We start from the raw sequence: 11,296 nt of genomic DNA, 5'->3' as shown, positions 1-11,296 counted from the left end.
AAAGATTAATTAAAATTGGTAGTTCTAACTAGTTTTAAACTCTCAAAAGATTAGTTGAAATTGGTAGTTCTCCGAGGTTATCGGAGATTTTGAAATGTCCGCACACCCCCCGGTCATTTAAAAAAATAAAATTACGAGATAAATAGAAAACCTTTTAATACAAAGCCCAACATAATTTGAAAGACAAAACATGGAGAGCCTGAGCTCAAAATGGATAGCTACCATTGCCAGCATATGGATTCAGTGCAGTAGCGGTGCGTCCTACACCTTCGGCATCTATTCCTCCACCCTTAAATCCTCCCAAAACTATGATCAGTCAACGCTTGACACTGTTTCAGTTTTCAAAGACATCGGTGCCAACGTTGGCGTCCTCTCGGGTCTCCTCTACTCCTTTGTCACACTCAACCACCATACCCGTCTCCGATTTTTACGGGGGCCATGGGTTGTCCACGTGGTGGGTGCTCTCCTCTGCTTCGTCGGTTACTTCTTAATGTGGGCTTCTGTTGTGGGGCTAATTCACCGGCCATCGGTGCCGTTGATGTGCTTGTTTATGTTTATGGCGGCTCAAGCGCAGACGTTTTTTAACACGGCTAATGTTGTGACGGGTGTCATCAACTTCGGTGATTACAGTGGCACGATTGTGGGTATCATGAAGGTACCGTGCTTTCTACTTTGATCGATACTTTGGTTTTTGTTTTGATTGGGCTTAAAATGAAAAATTTTATTTTTGACGAGAGTTTGAATTATTGTTTGATGATTTTCTTGAGTTAATTATTTTATTCAATTCTTTAGAAGTGAATCCGAATTAGTTGGCGGAACTAGATTGTCGATGATGGGTTGTCACTGGCCAACCCAGACAAAGTAAACAATTATTGCTTTACGCAATGTAATTAACAAAATAAAGTGATGGACACTTTCTTTGGACTCTCTTGTTCTTGGCTACTGACAGTTGCGTCTCCTACTTGAATAAATTACTGAACTTGGCTTGTGTTTTCATCTGTTGACAAAAATCATAAAGCTTATTTTTATTATGAACAACTTCCAAAACATCGCTATCTTATGTTTACCTGCAAGAAGACGAGGTGGATTTTACGACTGCTAGGACATGATATTTCATTAGCATAGTAACATCATGCCATAATGACAAAAGTATTAATGCTTGGTAATGACACATTCTTGTAAGTGAAAAGTTTTGTTCTAAAGTGACAAGTATTCTTTTGCAAATGAAAAGGAATGGTTTTTGTTTCCATGGCATGTTCAGTGCTCCTAATGAAGCGTAGATATGTTACTATTTATCTTCTCCACAATTTCAGTTTATTAATCTTAAAGTCTGTTTGTCTATATTCCAACTTGAAGTATGCGATGCACATTGGGTAGTATGACTTAATACTCTCATCCTGGGCAGGGCTTTCTTGGTCTAAGTGGAGCAGTGCTAATCCAAGCATATGAAACTATATGCAAGGGCAATCCGAGTGCCTACCTTCTGATTCTTGCACTTTTGCCAACTTTTGTTTCTCTTGTGCTCATGTGTCTTGTAAACATCAATGGAACAAACTCTGCTGATGATAAGAAGCACTTGAATGCTTTCTCTGTAGTTGCTCTGACCTTAGCTGCCTATATTATGATCATCATAATTTTGGAGAACATCTTCAGTTTTCCATTTTGTGCACACATCATTACATTCGTTATTCTGCTGCTTCTACTTGCCTATCCTGTTAAAATCGCAATCACAGCTCAGAGGGAGAATACAGAGAGATTAGCACAAACATTTTCTCCAGAGAGGAGTCCATTTGTGGACTACCCTGGGAGTGGGACAACGACATCCCCAAAGTTTTCCACAGAACAAGATTCTTTAGAGTATCACCAGCTGCCTGGTGACACATGTGAAGTGGAGGATGTTTCTAGTGACAGAATATTGCCGGTGGAAGAAGACATGAATCTCTTGCAAGCAATGAGAACTCTGAACTTCTGGCTGTTGTTCATTGCAATGTTATGTGGAATGGGCTCTGGGCTTGCCACAATAAATAATCTCAGTCAAGTAGGGGAATCTCTTGGTTACACAAGCACTGAAATAAGTTCTCTGGTCTCTTTGTGGAGTATATGGAATTTTCTTGGTCGTTTTGGAGCAGGGTATGTTTCAGATGTATTCCTGCATAAAAAAGGCTGGGCAAGGCCATTTTTCATTGCTATCACTCAAGCAACATTGTCTGTTGGTCATATTGTTGTTGCTTCTGGTGTTCCTTACACCTTGTATGTGGGTACAGTTATAGTAGGTGTCTGTTATGGTTCCCAGTGGTCGTTAATGCCTACAATTAGTTCTGAGATATTTGGTGTTGGGCACATGGGAACTATTTTTAACACCATTGCCATAGCAAGTCCTGTTGGATCTTATATTTTCTCCGTGAGAGTCATCGGGTATTTGTACGACAAGGCAGCTAGTGGTGAAAGCAACTCCTGCTCTGGTACTCACTGCTTCATGTTATCTTTTCTTATCATGGCATCTGTTGCTTTATTTGGATGTCTTGTTGCAGTCCTGTTGTATTTTCGAACGAGGAAGTTCTATAGCCAGGTTATTCTGAGAAGGTTGTGGCATTCTTCCAGATCATGAGCATTAGCTGAGGCATAGTGGCAGAAAATAATGGCCAATGAAAACTCCCTATTTGCAATTGTAATGTGATGCAGGTGTTAAATAAATTTTTAAAAGTGTGTATTCTTTGCATTTTTACCGATTATAAAGTAATTCATTTCTCTGGTTTTTTTGGGGAGAAAACATGAAACAGTATAGCTTGCCATATAAGTTTGTCATTTCTTCTGGAAAAAAAGAATTATCTGCACTGTTTACGAGGTCACAGAACTGTTTTAGTAAGAGTATATTGCATAAGAGCACAAACTTCATATGCGGAATTCTCCATACAGATGAATCAAATGAATTTCTTTTGATTCGAATATAGAGTACAGTAGCCCACAAGCTCTGGCCAAGCGCCGAGACTGCACGTGGACAAAACAACAAGAATATGATGAATTACTAAGATTGTTACCTGGAAGAAGCAAAAAATAAGCGCGACGTAACGCAAAACGAGAACTGAAACGAAGCTAATGGATAGAGTGAGACAGCTGACATTGAATACCAAGTGGATCTCAACCGTAGCCAGCATCTGGATCCAGTGCACCAGCGGTTCACTTTACACCTTTTCAATCTACTCTTCCACTCTCAAAACCACCCAACACTACGACCAATCAACGCTCGACACTGTCTCCGTCTTTAAGGATATCGGGGCCAATTCCGGAATTCTCTCTGGCCTTCTCTACACATACGCCACTAAAGATCATCACTGTCCTCACCAACAACAACGACGACGATGGACCCGTTTTCTGGGGCCTTGGGTGGTCCACATGACTGGGGCGATCCAGTGCTTTGCGGGTTACTTCTTAATGTGGGCCTCCGTTGTGGGGTTGATTCCAAGGCCGCCGGTTCCGGTCATGTGCTTGTTTATGTTATTGGCGGCTCATGCGATGACGTTTTTTAACACGGCTGATGTTGTCACCTCTGTAAGGAATTTTCCTTCTTACAGTGGGACTGCTGTCGGCATAATGAAGGTACACTTTTTGAACTCTAATTACTAAAATTGTTGAACTTTTGATAAATTGAAGATCATATATGAAAAAAAAAAAGAAAGGGTTTTGAAGAGTATGGTGTACTTGCTACTTCTGCTTCTTTTTTTGTAATCAATTGACTATGATAGATTCTATGATCTTGAAGCTAACTTGTTCATGCGTTATTGGGAATTCATGTGAGTTGTTTATGAAGTTATTTATTTGTAGGGATTTCTTGGTCTAAGTGGAGCCATTTTGATCCAAGTATATCAGACCATTTTTAACAATAATCCGACCTCATATCTTTTGATGCTGGCAATATTGCCGACTGTCAACCCTTTGTTGCTCATGTGGTTTGTGAGAATCTACGACAAGAATGAAGGAGATGTGAAGAACTTGAACAGTTATTCATTGACTGCTCTGATTGTTGCTGCTTATCTGATGGTCATTATAATATTGGAAAACATTTTTACTCTTCCAGGTTTAGTGCGCTTCTTTGTATTTGTTGTACTTCTGTTTTTGCTTGTGTCTCCCCTTTATTTTGCAATTAGAGAACAGGAAAGGGATTTTGGTAGGATTTCAGGGACTTCCTTTTGTGAAGGGGAGCAGATAACGGCTGACCCTCATCAGATGGATGCCAGGAAAATTATTGCAAGACAAGATCCTACTGGATATCAGTGTTTGCCTAGCAGCTTGGGTGAAGAGATGGATACTAACGATGAAAGAGCTTCACAATGGAGCGAAAACCTGAATCTGTTGCAAGCCATGTGCACAGTGGACTTCTGGATTTTGTTTCTTGCTATGGCATGTGGTATGGGCTCAGGACTTGCCACGGTCAATAATATCAGTCAGATAGGAGGATCTTTTGGTTATTCAAGCTTTGAAACAAATTCTTTGGTTTCTTTGTGGAGCATATGGAATTTTCTTGGTCGTTTTGGAGCTGGTTATGTGTCAGATTATATCCTCCATGTTAGAGGATGGGCAAGGCCTTTGTTCATGGTCATCACTCTTGCAACCATGAGCATTGGTCATTTGGTGATTGCTTCTGGTTTGCGTGGTGCTCTCTATGCTGGTTCAATATTGGTGGGTGTTTGTTATGGTTCTCAGTGGTCATTGATGCCCACAATTGCTTCTGAGATATATGGAGTAGGCCATCTGGGCACCATATTCAATACCATTACTATAGCCAGTCCTGTTGGATCTTATATTTTCTCTGTTAGAGTGGTTGGGTATATTTATGACAGAGAAGCATCAGGAGAAGGAAATACATGCATTGGGACTCACTGCTTCATGTTATCTTTTCTCATAATGGCATCTGCTACTCTTTTGGGTTCTCTTGCTGCTTTGGGATTGTTTTTTCGGACAAAAAGGTTCTATAATGAGGTTATACTTCGAAGACTGTTACATTCTGCAAGGGAGTAGAATATTCAAACACAATTTTTTTTTTTCCTTTGTTGCGATGAAGTGGGTGAAAGGCAATCTCTGCAATGCTTTCTAATGCTTCTGGCAATATGATTTTGAACTGGATATTACTAGACCTGTGGAGATGTAATGGAAAAAGGAGGATGCGAACTGTTTTTGTTAGGCTATATTACCAAAATACTGTTGTATATTTTCTCCCAGTGGCACATCTGATTTAGAATTTAATACTAATATGAACAGTTCTGCGAGTTTTAACATGGATTCGACAAGATATGCAGTGCTCTACTTTTCTTGCTGCAACTCAAAAGTTTGTGTTCTTGATGCCAGATGAGGCCTTGAAATTCAATTGTCAAAAGAGATCATCCTCATCAACCAGTGGACTGTACTGAGCATCTACTTCTGACCTCAAATTAGTTGGTGTCGACTGTAATACAATAGTAGATTTGTAACATACGATTATAAACTACTTATTGTCTTTTGCAAAAGAGGGTATAATTCGTTTGCAAAATAAAAAGAAACAATCCTTATGATCTTATTATACTGCACATACATAATAGCTATTATTTGAGTTCTAGCTCTCTATCAACTGATCTGTTTTGGGCTGCTTGTGGTCCACGTAAAGGCGGGAAAGTATAGGTTGTTATTGACATTTTTGGGTAAAAAATGTTAGTGACAGACCTGTTTGTTTCATGGTTTAAAAATGGAAATTGAAGACCAATTTTAAATTGAAAAGTGAAAAAAAATTGATCACTATAGCCCAGACTAGCTCAAGCCCAGTCCAAATCCGAAGCATGCAACCAATGACAAACTGTAGGCCCGGCCCAAGCAGATCTTCTATTTTTATCAATAATTGGGGAGAAGTGAGAAGTTCGTGACTCTATTCGCCTGAGCTCTTAAAAAAAACAAAAAAATATCGCACACGCAGAGGGAAGGGGGGAGATCGACTTTCTGAATCATCTTTATAATTTTGCAGGCTCAGTTTGTTACCGCCTGCGATTTCTGTCAAACTGAAAGAAGAATTAGTAGACGTTTTATAAAGTAAAAGAAGAAGATGAAGACAACAAAAGGAGGCAAAGTCATGAACCCTACGGATGCCTACCGTAAGGAGCTTCGTAAAAAGGAACTCAAAAGGGTAATTTTCAATCGATTACTACGTCGTTTACTTGTTTTTCTTTATCTTTTTATTGATTTTTCTTTCTCCTGATTACAGCTTGTTATAACTAATTAATTTTATATCCAATTGCATGGTTTACTAGTTTACTGTACTATCTTATAATTGCCCTAACTCGAGTTAGATGACGGAAATTGATGTTATCGGGAAATTATTGTTAGTGTTCTTTTGAGTTTTTATAAAATAAGATATCGGCTAAAATTTTCTTACGAGGTTTAGTGGATTTCTTGAGTGAAGTGGCATGTACTAGTTAAGAAACGTTTTTGACTTTATGTTAATTATGTTTAACAGAATAAAAAAGAAAGAAAGAAGGTGAGGGAGGTGGGTATTTTGAAGAAGGATCCGGAGGCAATCAGGGATCAGATTGAGAAACTGGAAATGATGAGTAAGTCTTGATTTATTTGGTTATTTATAATATGTCCTTGGAATTCTTTTTCATTTTTCCAAACCAAAATGTTTCATTTGTTTTTGTTCACGAAATTGCAATATTATAGCTGAACTCAGTGAATTTATGATTAGTCATTACACTTCTACAAGTATTGAATTTCCTTTGATAACTTTTGTAAATGAAATGTTGGCACTACAAGAACATGGTAAGGAAACTTGTAAGTACCATTAAAACAAAATTTTTTTTTTTTTTTTCAACTGAATGAAGTTTTTCAAGACATGAATTGCAGTTTTTGCACATTTATGTTCCACTATCCAATCTCATTTGCCTCTGTTCTGTAGTACTTTTCTTCTTTATTTCTGTTGAATTGCTGTGTTTTGTTTAAACAGCTTGGTCTCTGGATTTCAGAGTCTTAAGCTCTGTTGATACGATGCCTTTGTACTTAATGACCTGTGCTCATCCTGCACTTCACTATGTGTGCATGTGTTGAGTATTGTTAATAATTTTAATTTCAAATCCAAATTGGATTGCTAGTGTTTTTTCGTTTTTGTTTAATTTACTGTCTTACGGGTATTTGCAGAGGCTGATGGTGCACTGGACAAAGCAAGAAAGCACAAGAAGAGGCAGCTCGAGGACACACTTAATCTTGTTCTTAAGAAAAGGAAGGTAATGTTTGTGAAGCAGACTTATTAATGAGCACTCCTTTTTTCCCCTAAGACATGCACAGACACGTACGCAAAATGTGGAGGAGAGAGAAGAAAACCACTGTACACATACACACACACACACACACGTACGTTTCATCCAACCCCTAACACCCAAAGTAACGGTTCAGCTAGTAGCAAATGGCATTGTGCCACTGTTCTATGGACCTAAGTGTTGGGTGCTATTGAGTTGGTAGGTTCATGCCACTTGTGTGCATGTATGAAAAAATAAACTTGACTTCTAAATAGTCTTTTACCTTTCTAGCTGAGAGTTCTGTAAATAAGTCCTGCATTGAATGAAAATGTGCCCGACTCTACTATAAGTATTTAGTGGAAAAGGGTGGAAACAATGAATAATCTGGAGTACTGTACTTTGGATTGCAAATGTATATAGGTGGAAGCTGGTATCAATGAGTTTTATATCATCTCAATTTCAGTCAGAGCATATTAATTCATTGGGAAATTTATGGATTATGTTCTTTATTTGTGCTTTAAAATCATCAGTGGCTTAATTTCATGTATGTTGTGCATTGTTTAATGATTTGTTATCTTACATGATCAAGTGGTACTATTTACTCAATTTGCAGGAACTTCATGAGAAAATGAAGGAGAAGGGTGAGACCCCTGTAATGTTTAGGTAAAGAAATTTCACTTTCTGATCTATTTTTGTGTATGGTTTGAACTTTATAGATTTAACCTTTTTTGTTCTCATTTACTAACTGTACTTTTTCATCTGTTTCAGTCATTTGGGGCCTCCTCGAAGAAGAACAAGTGCGGAAGAAGAAGAGAGAGTGAAACACCCCAAGCCAGAAGTAAATCAGCTGACTTCTGATTGCTATTTTAGTGCTTTTTGCTTATTTGTGTACCTAGATTTACCCTTTTTTTTCTTATTTTGTTGCAGGACTCTGCTTATTATCACCCAACCCTGAATCCTAGTGGCGCTCCACCACCTGGAAAGCCTCCAATGTATTTATCCTCAATAGGTCTGCATCTTCTTCATCTGTTTCCTTCTTATTTTCTGCTTGAGTATTTTGTTAGTTTTATTTGCTGAAAACTCTCTCCCTCCCTCACTCAAAGTCTGCTTTGAATATGGCTTTAGGACCCAGAATTCCCTTATCTGGTGGTTCAGCAAGTGATGTGGCATCATCCTCGAAAACAGAATCAGATGATGCTGCATTAGCCGTACCACCACCACCACCACCTCCGTTGCCAGATACTGCAAGATTGGATTCTGATGATGGCTCTGTTGTCCCAGAGTCTTTGCCACTACCACCTCCACCTCCACCTCCGATGCCCCCAACTGTTGCAGGAAGCTTAGCTATGTCATTGCCTCCACCACCTTTGCCACCACCACCTCCTGGACCTCCACCCAAAGAACAAATTGCAGGTCGTCCACCACTTCCTCCTCCTCCACCCCTCCAACAATTATCACAACCACCTCCTGCTGGCATCAGTGCTAATGAAAGGGAGAGAATTGATGACCCCTCCAAGGTGTCAGCTCAGGTAATCCTTTTCTAATTCACCTACTTTGGATATGCTTTGATTTGAGAAGCATAAACATTACACGTAGGTATGCTATTGTTTTTGTTTGTTTGATGTATGGTGCAATTATCTGCTTGGTTCTAGGGCCAAAGGTTATACTTGGTCCATGCCTGAAAGTGAAAAGATATATGTCATCTTTTTTTGTCCCCCAATTATTTCAGTCATTGTGATAAAAGGCTGATGCTTCCTTTTCTTTCTCATTTAGGTGCCTCTCCCACCTCCTCCGCCACCTGGGATGTCACAACAGTCGGCAGGTAATGAGTCTGAGGGTGCTTCATCTGGAGCTGATGGCAATAATCTTCCAGCAACCAAGGATCTTCCTAACATGGTTCCACCACCACCACCACCTCCAAGGCAACAACCTCCAGTGGCTGGACCTGCATTGATTCCAACCATACAGCCTGATGTATTACCTCCAGGAATATCACGTTTCCCCCCACCTCCACCTCCACCTCCTCTAGACATGCACCCACCGCTATCTGCTCCTGTGCTTCCTGGTGGGGCTGCCCATCCTGGTATGATGGTTCCTCCAATGATGAGACCACCATTTGGTCCTCCCCCAATGATGAGACCACCACTTCCACCCGGTCCTCCACCTACCGTACAGGAAGGAGAGTATCCTGCAAACAGGCTGCCGGGGCCACAGAAGCCATCATATGTGAAGTCTGCTGCCTCAACTGTTGTAAAAAGGCCACTAGCTCAGCACACTCCTGAACTTACAGCTATGGTAAGTAGATTTCCCTCTTCTATTCTCATATTGCATCAATGCTTTAGGCATTACGGACTCTAGTGCTACATGTGGTGATTGTAAATGATTCTTTGTTGATATGTGTCGTACAATATCAGTGTCAAGTGTTGTGGAAATGCATTTTTGTTGAAGCGCCTTTTTTAGGTCAAGATTACTTTTCAATTTTAAAAAACCATCAGGGGATTTAATGAGGGAATTTAAATATTGTGATGATAGAGTTATTTTTCCTCAGGTTTAAGTATTCTGGAATTTGTCCACGGTTCAAATTAACTTTTGGGTATAAATGGATGACATGAATTGGCAAGAAGTTACAATGCCTTGGTGAGCTACGATATGGTCTAGAACTGACAGCTGTTTGCAGCCAAGGCTGTCTTGTATTTTTGTAACATATTGACTTTAAACGGTCCATTTAAGAGGGTTCAACTCGAACATGTAGCCAGCTTTGTGTAATGTGCAGAAAAGATTTAAGTTGGCCATGATATGTGGACATAGACTTGAATGTTTCATTTCGACTTGAAATGAGATGTAAAATTAATTCCAGACATGGGTGAGTAGTGAGATGTTTCTGTGTCATTGAATTTAATATTTTGTATGTGCCCATGTTCATCTGTGTGTTTATTAGAATGGGTATGATGGTACCCTGTGGAGGAGGGAATAAATTGTTGATTTAGTAAAAATAGTTGATGATAAGCTCCACACCACTTGTCAGTATGGGAAATATACTTTATATGTAATAATGTTGATAATTTGAATAATTATTTATTATGTTGTGAAGGTCTAGGGTTTCTTGAATTCATGATGTTTGGTAGGGTATGCATTCACAACTTTAAGCTACGCATAATATGAAATGCTGCATGTATGCGGAGAGTTTTATTCTTTGATAATTTTGCGGGACCTATGTCAAATAAGTTGGAATGTTGCTACTTCACAGTGCTAACCCTTCTACCTACCCTTGCATTATTGTTCAAGAATATCTTCTTTTGTATGGTTAAAAAAGAGCTTGCATGAGTTCTTAGAATTTGAATTTTGGTTTGGTTGGATAGATCTCCTTTTATGCTTGTAGTATGTATGCTTGGTGTTCTATATCTTTAGCCTAATATTCTGTATGAATTCAGGTTCCTGCTTCTGTCCGAGTCAGGCGAGAAACTACCCTCCCAAAAGCAAAACCGAAGTCATCAGTGTCGACAACTGTAGCGGCCATTCAGCCTGCAGCTCCAATTGTTGTGAAGAAGCAAGAATCAATTAGCTCATCATCAGCACCTAAGCCTCAGAGTATTGATGACTCATATATGGCATTTTTGGAGGATATGAAAGCGCTTGGTGCACTTGATAGTTCATAATTTTATTGGTGGATGAGAGGACAAGGTAAAGAAGAGGCATGCGAAGGATCAAATTGTGTACAGGCGAATCTTAGAGCGGATATATTATTTTGTTGTTGCTGGTTGCTGGCCTTTGGTTCCTTAGTTCCCTTGTTGTTCAGATTCAGGGACCTCTTTGTATCAGTTATTCATCTTTTTCATGATCAAGTCTTCTTAGACTAGCCAGTTCTTGAGATAAATGTTTTGGGGCGATTTGTCCTCAGTGAATGATAGATACTCTAACCTGGAGGACATGGAAATGTGTACTAGATTGAAATTTAAAACAAAAGTAGGCATATTTCCCACCTGCTTTTTTCTCTTTCATGACTCTGCCTGGGCTTCTCATATCATTTATCTGGATGCATATTA

General features: G+C 39.3%; 3 protein-coding genes across 3 annotated transcripts; all 3 read left to right on the top strand.

Moving 5' to 3' along the window:
* Positions 1-156: 156 nt before the first annotated feature.
* LOC116127282 (protein NUCLEAR FUSION DEFECTIVE 4-like) lies at positions 157-2,849 on the top strand. Its single transcript, XM_031412942.1, has 2 exons — positions 157-655; positions 1,406-2,849. The coding sequence occupies exons 1-2, from the start codon at positions 191-193 to the stop codon at positions 2,606-2,608; spliced, it is 1,668 nt and encodes a 555-aa protein (XP_031268802.1). The 5' UTR covers positions 157-190; the 3' UTR covers positions 2,609-2,849.
* Positions 2,850-2,978: 129 nt separating this feature from the next.
* Positions 2,979-5,273, top strand: LOC116127281 (protein NUCLEAR FUSION DEFECTIVE 4-like). Its single transcript, XM_031412941.1, has 2 exons — positions 2,979-3,597; positions 3,823-5,273. Exons 1-2 carry the CDS (start codon positions 3,097-3,099, stop codon positions 5,014-5,016), a joined length of 1,695 nt encoding a protein of 564 aa, XP_031268801.1. The 5' UTR covers positions 2,979-3,096; the 3' UTR covers positions 5,017-5,273.
* A 601-nt stretch (positions 5,274-5,874) lies between these two features.
* LOC116127283 (protein EARLY FLOWERING 5) lies at positions 5,875-11,251 on the top strand. Its single transcript, XM_031412943.1, has 9 exons — positions 5,875-6,148; positions 6,479-6,572; positions 7,156-7,241; positions 7,867-7,916; positions 8,022-8,091; positions 8,181-8,262; positions 8,379-8,782; positions 9,027-9,548; positions 10,685-11,251. The coding sequence occupies exons 1-9, from the start codon at positions 6,068-6,070 to the stop codon at positions 10,907-10,909; spliced, it is 1,614 nt and encodes a 537-aa protein (XP_031268803.1). The 5' UTR covers positions 5,875-6,067; the 3' UTR covers positions 10,910-11,251.
* The last annotated feature ends 45 nt before the right edge of the window (positions 11,252-11,296 follow it).

This window comes from Pistacia vera, unplaced genomic scaffold (genome assembly GCF_008641045.1).
Source record: "Pistacia vera cultivar Batoury unplaced genomic scaffold, PisVer_v2 Contig190, whole genome shotgun sequence".
Classification (NCBI taxonomy): domain Eukaryota; kingdom Viridiplantae; phylum Streptophyta; class Magnoliopsida; order Sapindales; family Anacardiaceae; genus Pistacia; species Pistacia vera.
Note: the sequence above shows the minus strand (reverse complement) of the source record. Positions and strands in the feature narration are given on the sequence as shown.